The following is an 18,576-nucleotide window of genomic DNA, read 5'->3' as shown; positions in this document are numbered from 1 at the left end:
CTGAAAAGCTATTGCTTCCAAAGAAGAAGAAGTAGCCATCATTTGCAGTAATAATAAAAGCTATTATCAGGTTTGATTGTATTTAGGAGAGGAAGTAGATCTTCTCATTTGTTCATTCTAATGGGTATAGAAGGTCAATACCATGGTTTATCGGTATCTTCACTGGCTCTCTGGCAGAAAAGCAATCCAGCAACACTTCTGCTTAGTACCGAAGAATGAATCCTACTGAGCTATGTTGGCTACATTCCCTCCTGCAGGAAAGATGCTCCCTTCTCTTGACATTTTTATCACTTCACTTACCAGTGCTTCTGTGGTAGGCAAATTTTTTCCCACTACAGACCATAGGCTGCTTCATTTAGTGCCGGATCCCAAGAAGTGCTAAGAGCTTAATTCTTGTTATTCAGAATTCAGATTAGAATCCTTTATTCTTAGCAGAAATGCTGTGGGGATTCTTTCCCAGAGAGTATCATCAGTATTACTTTTTAAGGTAAGAGGAAAGGCAGCTTCACAGAAGGCCAAAAAGCAAGTCAGATCTGGCATGTCTTGTTTTTTACTGTGATATCTCAAATCCAAAGTCACAGCCAAAAGTGACCTCCTCCATGCAAGACTTTGGAAGAGCCAGATCAGTTATATGAGCCCTTACCAGCAACACCAAAATAAAAGGAAGCTAGGTCTCACTCACTTGACTGCTTGGGAGTGAAGCCTGTTGCCAAGCATTATAGTATTGTACAAAGTAAGAGTGGCAAACTGAGAAGAAAACAAGATCTTCCTTCCCCTGTGAACTTCCAATAAGCAACATCTCAACACAGTGCATGAGCAGATCCAACAGCACCTTAGTAAGAGGATGGGAGCTAATTCTGTGATAGCCTTGGGATCATGGCCAAAACTACAAAAAGAAAGACAAAACAAAACAATCTCTAAGCCTGACACTACACCCACCTGATTTATGCTCCTTTCCTCTGCCAGTTTCAACTGGAGAGCATACTGGTGCTCCAGTTTTTCATTTGCGCAGTGCTGTGCACTTTTGTTAGCACAACCAGCTCCAGAAATTACTGCATTTCATAGTCAAGGGCAGCGGCAATCATGGATTTTTTCTATTTCAGAAAAATGTTGTGGAGAAATTGGTGCTCCTAAAGATGCCTTTGAGGCTGTGAAAAGCCAAAAGAAGAACATTACTTTATCGTAAAAAATTTCAGAGCCTTTTACAATAACTGTAATGCAAGAAAAATGCGAGATTGCCAAATCATTTTCCAGCGCTGTCACCTCATTTAGTGGTGATACTGCTATGGAAGACGCACCTCACTGCAGGTTAATGTATCACAGTCAGGACTTAAAGAAAAACAATTGGAATTCAATCTTTAAAAAAGAGAGCAGAAACTCAAGTTTTCCAATTCATGCCAAAAGCCAGTAATATCCAGAATCAATGATCAAAGCATATGAGAGCCTCACAAACTGAGTCGTTCAGGTTAATAATACCAACAACTGACTTTTAGATTCCTCTGAAGCACAAACTGTTCCTGTTACAGTTTTAACAGCATGTGTGTTACCTAACTGCCCAGAGCTCTGAGGTTAGAGCAGAAAAACAAGTAGAAACTATTCTGCAGCAGATGACAAATGCATCCTCTCAACTAAGGATTTAGATAGCCTGTAGCTTTTTTGAAGGTGGGAGGAAGCATAAAATGTTACAGCATCACGCATCAATACTGTAAAAAAGAAACCTTTGAAAAGAGATTTAAAAGGTGTGTAATTATGATAATCGTGTTCCTATACTTTCAGAGAAAGCAGAAAAATAAACATGCTATGAGATAAACACACAAAGCTTTCAGTCTCCTGGGGAAAGAAGTAATGGCTCAACAGAAAAAAGATAGCTACATTAAAGTGGTATGTAGCAATATATTGTGGTTTCTTTGGTATCTATTGTACTACTATACCAGAAAAGTACCTGATTAAAAGCTAAAAAAAACCAAACATTCCCAGTTACATGGATGTAACAATGTAGTTTGCAGCCTCAATTTCTTGAATGTCACTACACAAGTTTACACCTTATAGGACTTCTCCTTTACCACTTTCAAAAGCAGCATCTACAATGAAAGGAGACACACCATCTAAAGCCAGGGTTAAGGGTTTTGTACAGGATTTGGATGACCAAGGCTGTATTCCCAACCAAGTTACAAGCTGTTCGTGACCCTGGTTATATCAGTCAGACAAGACCACAAAACAGACCTCAACGCAAGGTGTTCCTTAGAGTTCAAACCCCTTCTCTGCCTGAGGACACACCAGCTTTGCTCTCTAAGGCTCAGTCTCTACCTGGTCTACAGTGCACAGTGGAAACAGCTCAATCTACCCCGAGACTCTACCCCACTCACAAAAGGCTGCATGTGATTACGAAGCCCTGCAGTGACATGGTACTGCCCTGTTAAATAAAACAAGAAAAGTTCCTGCTCAAGGATCACAGTACACACATGCCTTCATTTAAAGTTGTAATGCAAAATAAAGCAGTTTCTACAGAACAGACTAAAAGAGGTAAATTCCCTATCAGCTGAATAAAGCAACTCCCCATTAAACAGACGTCTACATCCCCCCAAAGCAGGTACCAGATTTCCCTGTACTGTATAGGGAACAATTCTTGGCCACTCACCACTGCTATCTGTCAAAACCCTAACCTCTTTTGGGTATTCTGAGCATAGCATTCCTGTATTTCTGCTTATACAGATACACTGGGAGATTCAAAATCTGAGGCATACAGTTACTGTGCTAGCAGGAACTACACAAATACCTCAAGGGGGATTTGTGTCCATTGTCTCCAAGGAGGTTTTGGTATTTTTAAATCACCAACTAAAGCAGGTGGCTGAGTACAAACACAAGATTGATAATATTGATTGATGGAGTATTGTGTGCAGTTCTGGTGTCCTCAACATAAAAAGGACATGGAACTGTTGGAACAAGTCCAGAGAAGGGCCACAAGGATGATCAGGGGACTGGAGCACCTCCCATATGAAGAGAGGCTGAGGAAGTTGGGGCTGTTCAGCCTGGAGAAGAGAAGGCTGCGTGGAGACCTCATAGCAGCCTTCCAGTATCTGAAGGGGGCCTATAGGGATGCTGGGGAGGGACTCTTCATTAGAGACTGCAGTGACAGGACAAGGGGTAAAGGGTTAAAACTTAAACAGCGGAAGTTTAGGTTGGATATAAGGAGGAAATTCTTTCCTGTTAGGGAGGTGAGGCACTGGAATGGGTTGCCCAGGGAGGTTGTGAATGCTCCATCCCTGGCAGTGTTCAAGGCCAGGTTGGACAAGGCCTTGGGTGATATGATTTAGCATAAGGTGTCCCTGCCCACAGCAGGGGGGTTGGAACTGGATGATCTTAAGGTCCTTTCCAACCCTAACAATTCTATGATTCAATGATAACAGCCACACACAAACTGACTTTCTTTTCTCCTCTATCATGGCAAACTAACTACCAAAGCAATAATCAAGACTGTATTTCTACATACATAAGAACTCCCACTGGCATAAACAGGAGTTTAGGGTGAGCTAGACATATATAAAAGTCATTCCTCCTAATAAGCACATTTTGAGCTGTCAAGAGTGATTTGAGTATAACACTAAGTAGTGTGAAGAGACAGCCATAATCATTCCACATTAATTCTAATTGCAGGAAGATGAAGGTCAAGGGACAAAAAGCAAAGCAAAACTAAAAGCAGTATTTGTGAGATTGAAAAGGACAAAACCAGTTGGAAAATAATTTTATTTTTCAGACTTCTAAGAAAATTTACAAACAATGGTGGTGTAAAAAAAGCAGCCTATAAAAAAGGTTGACAGAATTTCTAAAACTATAGCATCAAATGAAGTTACAGAGCAACAAGCGTACAGTGAATTTCTATTCATCAAAATAGTATTAGATAAGTAGTTGAAAATGCAATAAGTCTAATAATAAATCTCTACAGCTTACTCAGAATTCCCATAACAATCCAACATTCTGAGTTTAAAATATACTTACAAAACACAATGATTTCATCTCTCCATTCATCTATAGCACTGAAATTGCCTAGGAAAAAATTACATAGGAAAGGCACACCTTGTTTAGTTAGTAAAGAAGGACATTTTGAGCACTCTACAATAACATACAACAGAAAGCAAAACACCCTGCATGCCTGCGAAATACAATATAGAAATAATATAAATAATATTTAGTGACTTTCTGTGTGCTGGTTCTATTCTTTAGCCAGAGTGAAAAAGAAAGGCTTCCTTGCCCTATTTTCTGTTTGAACCTTGGCACTTTCTCAGGGTATGCTCTACCTATGTTCATCCTCACTCTTATAAGCGAGTGGGTGGTTCTTAACCAAATCCATCCCAATCACAAACGCCACCATGCCTCGCACATATGCAAGTCTTCATCCTGCAACCTGCCTCCAACTCTTCACATGCTGAGCTCCAACACACACAGACAACGTGCCCAAATCTAACCTTAATTTGCCAAAGTTTACATTCAGGGCAAAAAACAAACCAATGTTTATACCTTTTATTACTGCCACAGACTTTCCTCAACTCAGGGAACTCACTTTAAATAGCAGGCATTTAAAAACCATCAACACAATTTAATTAACAGCTTAGCTTGAAATTGCAAAGGAGCTCCAAACACTAAAGCCTTCTGAACATGAATTTGAATAAACGTAAAAAAACAGAGCCTTCATTAATCCATAAATCAACTCCTCCTGGCCCTAACTACGTCTTAAACATATTATGCTCAGAGCACAAGGAGTAAGAATTGTTTTTTAGTTACAGCATATGGATTTGCGCTTACACTGTATTCATCATGAGAAGAGCTAAAGACCGTGTCCATTAAATACTACTAAAATAACACTTCTTGAGAATTAAGAATCCAGGACAATGTATCAAAAGGTTATTTTTTCCTTTCAAAAGTAAAAACAAGCCCCTGAATCACTGTATTTAATCAGACTTCTTTCCCAACTGCTTACAAATGGGTAGGAAAAAAAAAAAAAGCAGCAGCAGATGTGCATATCTCATGCTAAAACAAGAGTTAGTAAGAGGGTTACACGAAATTTGTTTAAATATTGGCAATTCCTGAAATTCTTGCCAACTGATACTGTTAGGGCAACTAGAAACACCATGAAACATGACAGCACTATGCAATGAAAGATCTGGGTGTGTATGTTTTTAGGGTCAACAGTCAGCTAAAGAAATGTCATAATTTAGCCTTCAATGGCTTTGAAGATATACAATGGAATACTCACTTTCAGCTTCCTGTCTGCCACAGATATCAGGGTAAACTCTGATAAGGTCATGTCTAAGCTGACAATTCAGATCACTCAGACACATTTAGACTATGTGAGCTAATTGTACCTTTACTAATTCTTTCCTTGCTGCCTATAACAAAGCCATCTTGGAGCTTCCTGATCCCAGAGCAGAGCCTTTCCAGGAATCAGTCTCATGCATTTTTCTCACCTTCTCTCTAATTACAGGCAGCAGAGACAGGAAGCTATCAGTAGATACACTGCTGTGCATCCCTCTGCCTGCGCTGCACAGAGAGCAGAAATGGGAAGCTGAATTAGGCTAGAGGGCTAGTGAGGGACTTTGGTGCAGATGGCTGGCAAGGATGATCTTAGAAAGGAACTGATCATCCTAATGACCAGTGTAGCAAAACCTTATAAAGCCTCTCACACAGGTATGAAGGCAGTCAATACAAATGCATGAAACACTGCATTAGAAGAAAATAATCCCTCAAGTTTATAAGCTTTTTTTTTCATAAATTACTATATACTTAAGCCTTTTTCATCGATTTATGTAATCTCACATGCTCAACTAAGATGTATGAACTTCAATGGCAGTATTTAATTGCTCAAGCAAAAGTCTCTCTTACTGAATCCCGGTTTCACCCATTGTATAATTTAAGCATTCCCTCTAACCTTCCCAGCCTTTCAACAGCTCACCAACACAAGCAGCTTTGCTGCCTTCTGGTTTAGCAAATACATTCAGAAAAAAAGTCTTCTCTAGAATGGGTAAAAACAGATACTTTTTTTTCCATGCAATGCATAATTAATGTATGAAAATTACTGCCATAAAAAGCCAAGAGTTTAGCAAGGTTCAAAAATAATTTATGAGAATATCAAAGTCATAGTAACAGATACCAGCAAATGTGTTTAGAAAGGCGTATGAATCTCAGTACTTTAGTGTTTAAGTCATTATGTGACTGGTGATCAGAAATAGTATTTCCTGCAAATATACTACACTAGTAGTAGACCACTAATGAGTTTTTGTATCCTCCTCTAAAGTATCTGTCACTGTCCAGTTATAATACTGGATTAGTTGATCTGCTATGGATTGCCATGCTGACTTGACAATCTCCTCTTTCCCCAGAGAGAAGCTTCACTAATCTGGCTTTTCATGCAAGACATGCTTAAAGTACAATGATAAAGAAAACAGAAACATCAATAATATAAAAATATGCACTGTGGTCACCTTAAGAGCAGCACATAGAATCATAGAATCACAGAATAGTTAGGGTTGGAAAAGACCTTAAGATCATCTAGTTCCAACCTCCTATTTGACCTCCCTTCTTCTTTCTTTTGAAATACCAGCAGCAATGCAGATCAATGTCCTTCATGCTATATTACTATTATATGACAAATTCTACCCTCTCAGTGCCTGTAAAGCTTCTATCTCTGTCACCATAAGCCACCTTCGTAAACCCAAAGCCAAAACTGGCCAATTTAAAAGCAATGACTGATGGCCTATACTGTTCAGTGTTTTCTGGATCAGGCACAGATTTTGAGGAAACCATGTGCTAAGCCTCTCAACTTGAGCATAAACAACACAGAAGTTATTAACCGTTCAAATTATAAAGGAAGCAATAGTACTTATGACCTGTAACTTAAGTCACTTTAAATTAATCATGCTATATTAAGTAAGGCTCATTGGCATCTGCTCAGTGTTACGTATTTACCTTTAGTCCACCACAGATTGGACAAGCTGAAAAAAGAGCTCTTGTCATCCCGAGGTGGGGGCTACATGTGTCACAGGGGTCAGCTGAGGGCCCACCAGGAGGTGACAGCTCACTGCTTTTGGAGTCTGACACCTGGCCTTGTGATTTTGTGTCTGACCACCTCGAGACAAAATCCACATAGGTCTCATCACTCAAGTCCTTGCTGCTTTCTGCCAGTAAGGATGGAGGCCTCCTTCTGTCCTGGCTGTGCTCAGATATCCTCCGTGCTTCCAAGTGTGATAGTAGCAGTTTTGGGTCACTAGCACCTTGAGACAACAGAGCCTGGTCCTTGGATGGCGTGGAATCCGCACTTTTCGGTTGTACATCTTTGGAAGCTGCCTGCAACAAACTCCTGGGTATATCATAAGTGTGTCTGAGAGAGCTGGGAACCTGATACTCCGACCCTGCACCTCTCTGGGGCTCACTGTGAGGACAAGTACATAAACTCTGATCCGAAGGAAAGTTCAAAGGCAAGCTTAGCAATGATCCAAACTCATCACCATGGCAAATGTCCAAGCTCCCAGCATAGGAGGAGAAGCTTCCAGAATAAGAAGAGTGACTACCAGTAGCTATCCCACTGTCAGAAGAACTCTGGCGACCTATTTCCTGTAGCTGTCTGGATCGGAGGGGCTTTGGAGGTGGTTTAGTGGTGCCACGTGCCCCTTCTGGAAGGGTCTTTTCTTCCCCAAGGTGAATGCCCTTTGCAGCTGCCAGTCCATGGCTCTCTTGAGAAGTGCTGGCTGAAGACTGCTCAGGCCAAATTGTCAGCCTGCTCCCAACACTGACATCCGAGTGGCTGGTATCTGAAGATGAGCTTGACAGACTTCTCTCATCTCCTAGAAAAGCAGAACACATCAATCTCACGTTAAAACACAATCAGCAGATTGAAGCATTGAAAGCATTAACAAGCAGCAAAGGACCCTGAGATTCCATCTGCTTTTTGTGAGTGGAACGTCTGTCAGAAAGACACAGTTCCTGCAATAATTTCTATCCCCAAAGGAAAAATAAAATGCAATAGTATGTAATCTTGCCATAGACCTACCACATTGTGGAATATAATGCATTCAGGGTTAAATTTTGAGCTTTTAAGCACAAAGTTCTCCCTTTTCAACCGTATTTTGTTTCTGGATAGTTAATTGTTTTTATTTTAGATACTCCTATCTTAAATCACAGGGAATAGTCACAAAGTCCCATGCTCAGAATAGCTGAGGGTGCTCTGAAGAAAACCTTGTTACTGTAATGCAAATCCATATGAGACATTTCCATGCTTATATTTGAGCTGTACCAACCAATTTATTATCTCATTTGCACGTTGTTTTCTCTATTTAAATCTTATCTGAATGACAAAGTGAATGTTAGAGACCCAAAGATAAAATCAAACTTAAGACTGTCCTATTCTCTACTCTGAGCTCTCCTGCACTGTACTTCTCCATAATATCCATACCAAAACATAACTACACATCACTGTAATGAACAAAAATGAAAATACTATTATTATTTTTATTTTTACATACAAAAGAATGGCCCATGAGGCGTTTGTGCATATATTGCAAGGTTTTGGGTTTTTTTTCTCACTGGTATTTGCAAGGAGGGCACTTCTACAGGTAACTGTTGCTACCCAAGACAGACTATGAAAGAAAAGAGTTAAACATTCACATGAAAGGTCCTTGGGACAAAAGCCAAACATGCAGAAACAAACAAAAACCCACCTTCTATTAACAACAGACGCAGTCAACAATGTTATTTCCTTCCTTCTTAAACCTTCCTTCTTTGTGTAAACAAGGGCTGACAGAAGGATCGTTTTGTAGGTACTAAGTCTAATTCATTTTGTTAATTTTGAACCTTGGGCAGTAAGTTGCCAGATGGAGTAGAAAGGAAGTTTCCACTACAGACTGTGACCTGAGCTCCTGGAGTTACTAGGCTATTTCGACTCTCGGTTGTTGAGGGAAAAGTTTAGAACAATTCTCCCGCTCTTCAGAGAGTAATTCTTGATATACACTGTTACACAATAGCAATGTTTATGCCATAAAATCTAATTCTTTCTTTTCCCCCAGTGCCCATTTGATGACACTGGTTTGTGACCCCTGTGTGAATGCAGCTTCTGAGATTAAATCATACAGCTCTCTAAAGAGAAGGTACAAGTTACAAAAAATATTAGTGTAGGTCTCAGCAACATGCCCAGAAGAAGAAATATAATTGTTAAATTAAAGGTATTTTGCTTACAAAACCATCTCTTTTCATTTAAAAAATAAGACTGTTGAATTTATTTGATCTCACTTCTCTTAGAAAAATACTTTAGGCACTTTAGGGCTCTGGAAGGGATGCTCTCCCACAGTCTTGAAGAAAATGCTCTAATTCTGTAGAGCTAGATGTTTTCCAAGACAGCGGCAGAACCTTTGTCTTCGGGCAAATGTTTTCCTACCAATCCTACAGGGACAGTCTTGGTGTTATGATATATCCCACAAACACAACTGTTTAATTTTCCTATGACAAACTCAAAGACCAGAATATGAAAAACTTTAGGATCCTCTTTCTCTGAGGATTATAACATTCTTAGGAGAATGTATTTGAAATTGGACCATATTTTCTAACCAGAATGACTGAATTAAAAAAAAAAAACACAAACAAACAAAAAAAAACACAAAAAAAAACACCAAACAAAACAAAAACCAAAGAAACAAAAGAAACAGCCAAACAAACAGAACCAACCAACCAGCCAAACATACTTCTCTATCAAGTCTCATTTGTTTTCCATTAATCGAGTCAAGTCTAGTAGTTATGTGCTAAGCAAGGAAAACCTCAGGAAGTCTCAGTGTAATTTAGTCACAAACCACATTATACAGCAGGGTCAAGACTAAAGTAGCCATGGATGTGTACAGAGGCACATCAGTAAGCGCCTGAGGATCTTTCCAGGGCTGTTTTCATGTTCATAGGCTTTAGAGTCAAGAGCAAGGCAGATGCTTTGAGGATCTCACTTCTGCTTTAAACAATTTGAATAGCAATTCAGGGCATATGCCCTTTTACCAATTCTACGTTGATGCATAAATCACTCCAGAAGGAATGTGCACAGACAGCACCACAAAGAGCCAGAATAGTAGCACTTCTAGCCACAGCACAGGAGTCCTAGGTTTCACAACAAAATCTGCTGTAAACCTGATGTTTGAACTACACAAGTCAGCCCATCTCACAAGATGGAGTGAGTCCAGTACTTAAGCAGGTATCAAACTTGACACAGACAGTTCTTTGAAAGCTACACATGCACAAATTCAGTAAGATTCAGCAAACTAATGGATTTTCCTGTTTTAATAACATTTGATCTGAAACTCTGCTCAGTTGAAAAACTCCAATCTACATCAGTGGACTTCAGACAATTCTGTTAAAGAGCTACCCCACAAGCAACATCAGCCAAATCAAATATCTTGACCATTTTCTATTATTTTTCTTTTAAGCTCAGCTTTTTATAATTATATACACATGGTCATTTCTAAAACCTGGGGAGGAAGGAATACCATTTATTTTTATTCAATTAAAGATATTGCTTACCTCCACTGCCCTGGCGACTTGTATGGGACAGCAAGCTCAAGCGCTTTTCTAATTGCAAAGCTTCATGAGCCAATCTTTCTTCTGAATAGGCTGGATTTGGACTTGGATCTTTAAAAAGAAATAGAAAACAAGTAAATAGAAGAAACATAGAAAATACATAAAAAGAAGGAAAGAAAAAAAGAAGACTTATGTTGGATAAGAATGTTAGCTATTCTTATGTTCTCGTGTTTGATCTTCTACCAGAGGAAGGGAAAATGCCGACTGGAAAATGTATGAGACAATCTGCTTTCAAGCACATCCTGGAGAAATCCTACATAATAAGTTATAATTTTAAGTATCAAAAACACTTTCAGAGGTTATGCCCAATGTCTGTAAGAGTTAACACCAGTGACAGAACCCTGAAGAGCACAGCATCAAAGGCAATAGCTACAGAGAAAATTAGCATCCAGAAGGTCTAAAAGAGTTGAAAACTAGTATGTGACCTGTAAAATGTGTCCTGACTTCACTGAACTCCTTGGGAATTTTATCATCAAGAAAGACCAAACTTTTCATCCCACAGATTTGTAAATCTACATCATAAACTCAAGTCATAGCGATTAAACCATCTGATACCTTCCAATCCAGATCACTTATTTACAATGACATTGCTTTCAAGTTTGATGTTCAGGTCATTAAGTTCAGAAGTCAGAGATGAAATAAGTAGCCTGGTGGTTCTCCGTCTTCATGTTGAATATAAAAAAAACACTCTTAAAATGTACTATCTGGGATTTTCCCATAAATTTCAGTGAGTTTGCCATTCCAACTGAAACCACTGCAAAAGGCTCATTCTATTCTAATAGAAAGACCAAAAGTTAAACAGAATGTGGAAGAACTTCCACCAGTGAAACAGGCTAGTTTTCTCTAAGCCATTTTGTTTCTAGCCAGGCACAACGATAAAACCAGATGTTGGAAATAATAATAGCCATTATCCCAAGAGATTACAGATTTCTTCAAACAGCACTGGGAAGCGTGTCATGTAGATCAGTGGCAAAGGATATGGTCTGCTAACTTGTTCAGCATCAAGAGTTTCAGTAGCTCTTTTAATTACATAGAGAAAGCAATTAATGACATAAAACAGGTCAGCTTCCTCACAACTGTTGTTGTATATCTGATCATCTGAATAGTAGTAGCATACCACAAAAACATTTAATTATTGAATCACATAATAAGAGGGGGAAAAAGGGAATAAAAAGGCTATACATTGCTGTGGTTGAGTTAGTAAGAAAAGAAACAGTTGAAATTACGAAAGAGAAAAAAAATCATTCCAGGTCTTTAAGTTTTAAAATACTTGGGTTTGATGTTGTCAACACAGCAGTCAAATCAACCTTACAATCAGGGGAAGGAGCACTGTCAGGTGAGCTGAAGCTCCCTGGGAGTCCCTGAATTATTAACTACCTGAGAAACAAGCTGACACAACTCTGCTCCATAACTGTATTTCACTTTCTGATCTGCCCTGGATAGATCCAAGTGTGTCACAGGAACAGAAGTGACAATGCTGAACTTTCTTTCCCATGTAAAGGGGGTTTCCATCTTTAGCAGTCAGCAATCTGGGTAAGATGAGCAGGACGAGCCATACACACACAGAGTCCTCCTATAACAGCATATGTTGGAAATCAAAGATGGTCTAACAGGGACAAGGCAACAATGCGTGTGACAAACACAGTCTGTGACCTCTGTGTGTCCCAGCTCAAACAGTGATTGATTTCAGTGTCTGACACCTTCCAAAATTAAAGAACAGAAAAGAGGACTGTTTGATATGGCTTAAGTTGTTAGATCTTCATTCTTATTTCCATTGCAATACAATTCATAATAAATATTGACTAGTTCAAACCTGTGTAACTTACTTAACTTACTTAACAAAACTGTATAAGCTTACTCAAACAAAACCACCAGTGTTTTCATATGGACCTTTGCAAAGAAAAATACATGACTTGGCCACCAGCACCTATGGTGCAACCCAGACAGGTCCATGCAAGGATCCTCTCAGTAGCATACGGCAGTACAGGCTGCTGCTTGAATCTATGTTTTAATATCCTCTTTTCCAGCTACTCTGCTGTATCAAGTTAAGTGCCTTTATGTCCAAAAAGGTTCAACAAAAATGTTCTATAAGCACTCTGAATAGAAAGGTGGCATAACAGATCAACAAATTAGTCTACCCAAGATGCAAGAGACACTAACCCTTCCCACAGCAAAACCTGTCACTAGGAAAGATCATTCCACTTTCCTCAGAATATGATTACTTGATAAATATGGATTTTAAAAACATTACTAGGGCACATACACAACTATTGGGTTTTTAGTAACTGATATCCATCTTACAGACAGCAAAATATATATCTAAAAAAAACCTTGTCAAACTACTGATCTTGCAAAAATAGCCCATAATAAAATACAAGATGAGAAGATAGGAGGGAAGTTGAAGCAAAACAGTAAGTTCGTATTTCACGTAATTGCTTCTAGAAGCCACATTCTCTGTGAGCTACACAGCTACAGAACACAACACATTTCACCCAACAACATGTAATCTCTAGGCATACTGCCTGTCTAACAGTACTGATAATTTTTATAGTCAAACTTCCCTTTAAGGACTGTCTATGTATAAAAGGTGGATATAAAATTAGGTCCTTAGTTGTGTGCTGTGACCTATCATTTCCCAGTTTTGTGGAATATCAATTAGAAAAACTGTTTCTCAACAAATACTAGGAAATACCCAGAGAAACAGTTTCAAAACCTGCCAAACACATATAGACTTTAAGTCTTAGGCAGATATTAAAAATAATTGTCCATCAGTCTTTCCAAAATCTTTGGTTTGCCCTGAACCTTCTCTGCTAATATGCAAGGCCCCTATATGGGCAACACACACAGTACTATTTCCCAGAAGCATCAGATCCTTATACAAGTATTTTTGGTTACAGACTACCGAGCACTAATCAGAAGGTTCTGACATAGGATAAGACTAAGAACTAAAGTCACGAGCAGCTACTTTTTAGAGACCAGTCCTTACTGGAGGGCACACAACCTAATACGTCCTGTCACATGTGGGTAGAAATATGGCCTAGAAGATGATAAAAGTGAGGAGGATTTCAATGGTAAAGTTGGATTTGTTGGCATCATCCTATAACTTCTGCATGCACAATACAAAGCCTCTAAATAACTGCATAGTAATTTACTATATTACTAACTCAGGAAGATAGAAGCAGCATGACCAGCACTGAGACAGCTGTCCAAGGAAGTTCAGACAGCTTCTTCCTACACAACATCCTGCAGTAGCTCCAACTCCAAGAGCAATTAGTACCTTCATTTCCCAAACTATTAACAAATGTATCTTATAACGGATTTACTCCCACGGAATTTAAGCAGTAAGATTCAGGTCTTTCAATTAAGGAAGTGTGTTATCATTTTCCAAAGAAAAATGGATCCCTTGCTATGAAAAAACATCTTTCATGTGAGGCATTCATTGAAATCTTAAGGATTTGCTGCTTTAGGGCCAAAGGGGAAGGATTACATCAAAAATGCCTTTGATGGTGATTTTATTTTTATATTACGTTGGTGGATATTCATTATAGCCACATCAGCTGCTCATCGTGGGAGATTTTGGATACTTTGGTAACATACAAATAAAGTGTCACAGTCATTCAAAGCGCCAGGGTTGTTTAGTAAGCACCTGTCAGGAAAAAATGTGTTGTGTCAAGTTAAGTCAGCAACTACCCAAGATATGCTTGATTACATGCATCTTTAAAATGCAACTGGTTAATTACTTCATTAAACAAAGGTAGGTAAGTTAAGCTGAACATCTGTCCTTTCTTTCTATCTTTGTAACTGTAGGCACATTTGCAAATCAGACCTGAACCCTCACCTTCATGCTAACATCTCCACACCTTGTAAGATGGAGGAATAAAAAAAATGCCCTACAAGCTTGAGGAGGATTGACTTGGTACAGATACTGCAGAAGGCTGCCACAGAACTGTCTTGCAATGGCCAAAGGTGCATCAAGCTTCAACAAAAAGAAAGAGCATCAGGTAGATCCTCAGCAAGCAGCACTGCACACTCCAGTCAGTCACAAAGCAGCCTGAAACAGCTTCCAGAATTAAGAGAGAGCATCCAGACTACCATGATTACACTCAGGGTCTTTCCAGCCTGCAGGACTAGACTGTCCCATGGCCTTAGATTTAGAGAACACTGCTCTACCCATTAATCAAAAATATCAGATTGCCTGTTGGATCTTTGCTGTGTTCATGTTTGGTGTTCAAGATGAATTTTGCTAGTGAAAAGGAGGAGTTCAACATACATCTGATACACAAACATTTGTCAGATAATACGCATGCAAATTCAGTACAGATTGCAAACTACGCAATCAGTGTTCATGACTATGTCAATACCTAGACTTCTGTCAAGACAAGAACATGAAATTCTCTGGTCTGGTTTCTAAATTTCTTCTCAAAAGAAAAAGAGACTATGCAAGTAGCCAATATCTTCCAACTAGTAGCTGGGGAAAACAAGCCATCCAAACACATCCTGCCACTCATTGGAGTCCTTTATTTAAAACGCTACACTGCCTAAAAACATCTACGGATACCTACACTACATTTGCATTCCTACTCAATGCTATATGTCTTAAATTTGAGACCTGACCATGCAGCCTTTAACAACCAAAAACCTCCAGCCTACTAACGGTGCTCCCAATGGGAGTACTTTGGTACAATTTGGCAGAATTAATGAACTCCCAAAATAAGTACCACACGGTAGTATATAGCAACACATCTAATGTTCTTTTCCTTCTCCATTTTATTTTAGATGTACACATAATATAAATCTTTTTATCATGAGAATATTCATAATCATTTTATACCACTCCCAAAAAGTCAGAGAATAATTCAGGTTGGAAGGGATGTCAGGAGTTCTCTAGTCTAAACCGTTGCTTAAAGCAGGTAAGCTATGAGAGATTAGACCAGGTTTTGATAGCTTTCAATAACCAGTCAAGTTTGAGTTCCACTGCACAGTATTTTCATTACATATGTGATACATTACCTAATAAAATACAGGTAGTGTTCATACATCTATGTTACACCAAGTTTTACAGAAGTACATATATTTTTCAAAACTACAATCCAGAAAAGATATGAATATTTTACTTGAATAAACATTCCTTGCACTTGCAGTTTACAAACTCTTTTTGGATACTGTGCATTTTGCATTTGTTTAAAGAATCATTTTGGCAAGTAAAAGTGAGAAAAACGGTCATTTTTCAGTCTTCTTCAAACCTGTCTTGACCATTTCCTATTAATTTCATGCTAACACTTGAATATTTCAGCCATATGGTCGAGCTGTTTGTATATGAAGCCACTGGGTTCATTAATTACCCTTCTTCCGAAGACAGAGTAAGCAGATGTTGACTGCATAACCTCACTAGATCATAATTATGTTGTGTACATTGGTGTCCAAGAACACCATCAATGTGACATTTTGTCACCACATTACATTATTTTCTCTGTACAGCTGCCTTTTGTGGGTTTTCTTCCTGTCTTGAAAATACCTAAGAGTTACTCAAGCATATTTCATGTTTATGTTGGAAAGGTACAGGCAACAGCAAGAAGCAAAATTCAAATAGCAAACTGTGGAGAGAAGGCCACTTCCTACGAAAGCTTTTGAATTACACAAAAGCAGAACACTGCATGCATAAATCCCAGTTGAGGCTGTGTAGCATTCTGCTCTGCAGTAAGTTTGAATAACACTGAGTTTTGATCTAGTTACCAGAGGTGTGCAGATGATTAATCTATTTAATAACTAACCTTTTCAAAAGGTTAGGCAAATTTCAATACTCTTGCCAGATACAGTATGTAGCTGGTAGAGACCTGACCTTTTCAAGCAATACACTACATTCTGTGTAATAGCATACTTGGTAAGCAAAATTACTTTATGGATGAATCACTACAATTGTACACTCGCATATGCCTTAAACAGCTCTGTGCAAGCTTCTGCATGGGATTAATAAATGAAGGAGAACTTAAAAAATACAAATCTTCTGTGAAGGGACATGTACATGGGGGTAACAACAAACTAGGGGAGACAAGGTAAAGATAGAAGGAAATGTAAGCTAGAGAGGTCAAAGTAGCTTGGAAAAAGGAGTCTGCAAGAATGTGAGCACAGTTCCCTACAGAGTACTGCTCCTGCCAGTAAAACAAAGTGTTTCCTGTCAGGGAAGCAAAGTGAAATCAAGTGGCTGAGTCTATCTTCACCTCATTTTAGCAGCAAGTCCATCAAGCACAGAAGACAAAAGAAAAAGACTTCAGAAAAGAGGTTTTCCCTTACAAAAACCACCATATAACTCCCAGGATATTCTAAATCCACTTTATGCACTTCAGTGAGGTCAAAGTTTGTAAAGAGGAAAGGGAATGTAGTATGTGGCTATGTATAACAACCCACAAATGCCAGAGTTGATAACCAAGATGTGAAAGCACAGTTATCTCTACGTGCCTCTTAAAAAAAGATTTTTCAAAGAAGATGCCATCTAAAATTAAAATTTTAAAAATAATAATAAAAGACAACAGAATAGTTACTTGCAGGCTTAATTTTTCTCGACAAATTTTTGTTAAATGACAAATTTAGGAGTTGTATATGTGTAATACACTTTCAGATATGCAGAAAAACGTGTTTAATAGCAGAGCTTTAAGTACCTGTGCTGCTCTTTTGGGTTTCTGTCACTGAAGTTTGTTGTTCGCTTTTTTAATAACTTCACTTACCTGAACGCAAACGCAGATCATCATATACGAGTGAGGTTTTACTGCCTACTATTATGCTTACTTTATTTACTTTGGTGTTACAACTACGGGAAAGAAGAGATGAACTGAGCCTTGCATTTAGCTTAACTAACTTTTCATAATTATTTTCACAGGCTTTGCATCCAGATCTAATTTTTGCCATCACGTTTCCTTCCTGCAATGATCTTAACTTAGAACATTATTAAAACCCTGACAAACTCCTGTTAACTGTCTAACACATACAAAAAATAAGTATTTCCCACAAATCCCACCTCATCCTTCACCATTCTTGCTGCCTATTCCCACTATAACCCACTGACAATTCACAGATATTTTTCTGTACTCTCATTTTGACATTCTTGCCCTGTTTGACACAGTCATTCATGACTCAGTACTATATTTCTTCATCTGTTAAAGTCAAAAGGAAACAGGGCTTACTGTGATGCCATCAAACTCCCCCTCTAGACATTACAGCACATGCAGCATTTACCATGAAATAGGAAAAGGAATTTAGTCCTTGCACATCAGAAAAGATACTCAAGCTGCAAAACTGAAATGTGATGTGGAGGCCTGAAAGGTTTCTGAGGTTGGCAAGGCTTCATTCTAAATGTTTCAGATGAATCAAAATGTCCTAGAAATCAGTTTTCCATTAAACTACCAAAATAGTAATGCAGACATAGTTGCATTTACATAGTTGAACTATGTAAATTTAAAACTAGAGGTTAGGGTTCCTTTCAATCCAAAGGGCCATATTTTAGTACTGTTAAATAAGAGAAGGCTAAAGTTAACAATATCACCAGGAACATGAATGAGCCAGAGCACCATGAGGGAACTGGATACATTCAACTGATAAACCAATACTGTGACATTTGAGAATGAAAACCACTTTGCACTTTCTGTACCCTTAGTGTCTGCAAGCTGTTCTTACAATCACAACAATAAAGCGCTAGACATGGCAAGTTCCTACTTTGCTCAGTTACTTTATACTTCCTATATTAACCTGGTAGGACTGGACGCAAACCAAAAGGGCCCTTCGTCGGGGAGATGCCACGGACGATACAGTCGAACAGAAAGCTGATCTGCTCTCCTTCAGCACAAGAAAGGAAAAATACACCAGCCCCTGCAAGAAAGCACAACATAAATACGTGTTTTTCACTTTGATACATTAGAAATATATTTCGATGATGTTATTTATAATATGGCACAGTATTAAGTGCAAGCCATGAAAAGACATCAA

The 18,576-nt window shown here is 38.6% G+C and overlaps 1 protein-coding gene across 2 annotated transcripts in view; it reads right to left on the bottom strand.

Moving 5' to 3' along the window:
* The window catches only part of DOK7 (docking protein 7), a 64,766-nt gene that overhangs the window by 33,305 nt on the left and 12,885 nt on the right, over positions 1 to 18,576 (bottom strand). For both annotated transcript variants that reach the window (XM_062638740.1, XM_062638741.1), the window contains exons 5-7: positions 18,340 to 18,459; positions 10,543 to 10,650; positions 6,961 to 7,835 (exon numbers count right to left, since the gene is read on the bottom strand). In XM_062638740.1, the coding sequence (XP_062494724.1) occupies positions 6,961 to 7,835; positions 10,543 to 10,650; positions 18,340 to 18,459 (1,103 nt within the window). The remainder of the gene's footprint in view (positions 1 to 6,960; positions 7,836 to 10,542; positions 10,651 to 18,339; positions 18,460 to 18,576) is intronic.

Source organism: Pezoporus occidentalis, unplaced genomic scaffold (genome assembly GCF_034315485.1).
Source record: "Pezoporus occidentalis ecotype Australia unplaced genomic scaffold, CSIRO_AGI_Poc_V1 ctg58, whole genome shotgun sequence".
Lineage (NCBI taxonomy): Eukaryota > Metazoa > Chordata > Aves > Psittaciformes > Psittacidae > Pezoporus > Pezoporus occidentalis.
The sequence above is the reverse complement of the archived record's forward strand: the minus strand, read 5'-3'. Positions and strand labels throughout refer to the sequence as shown.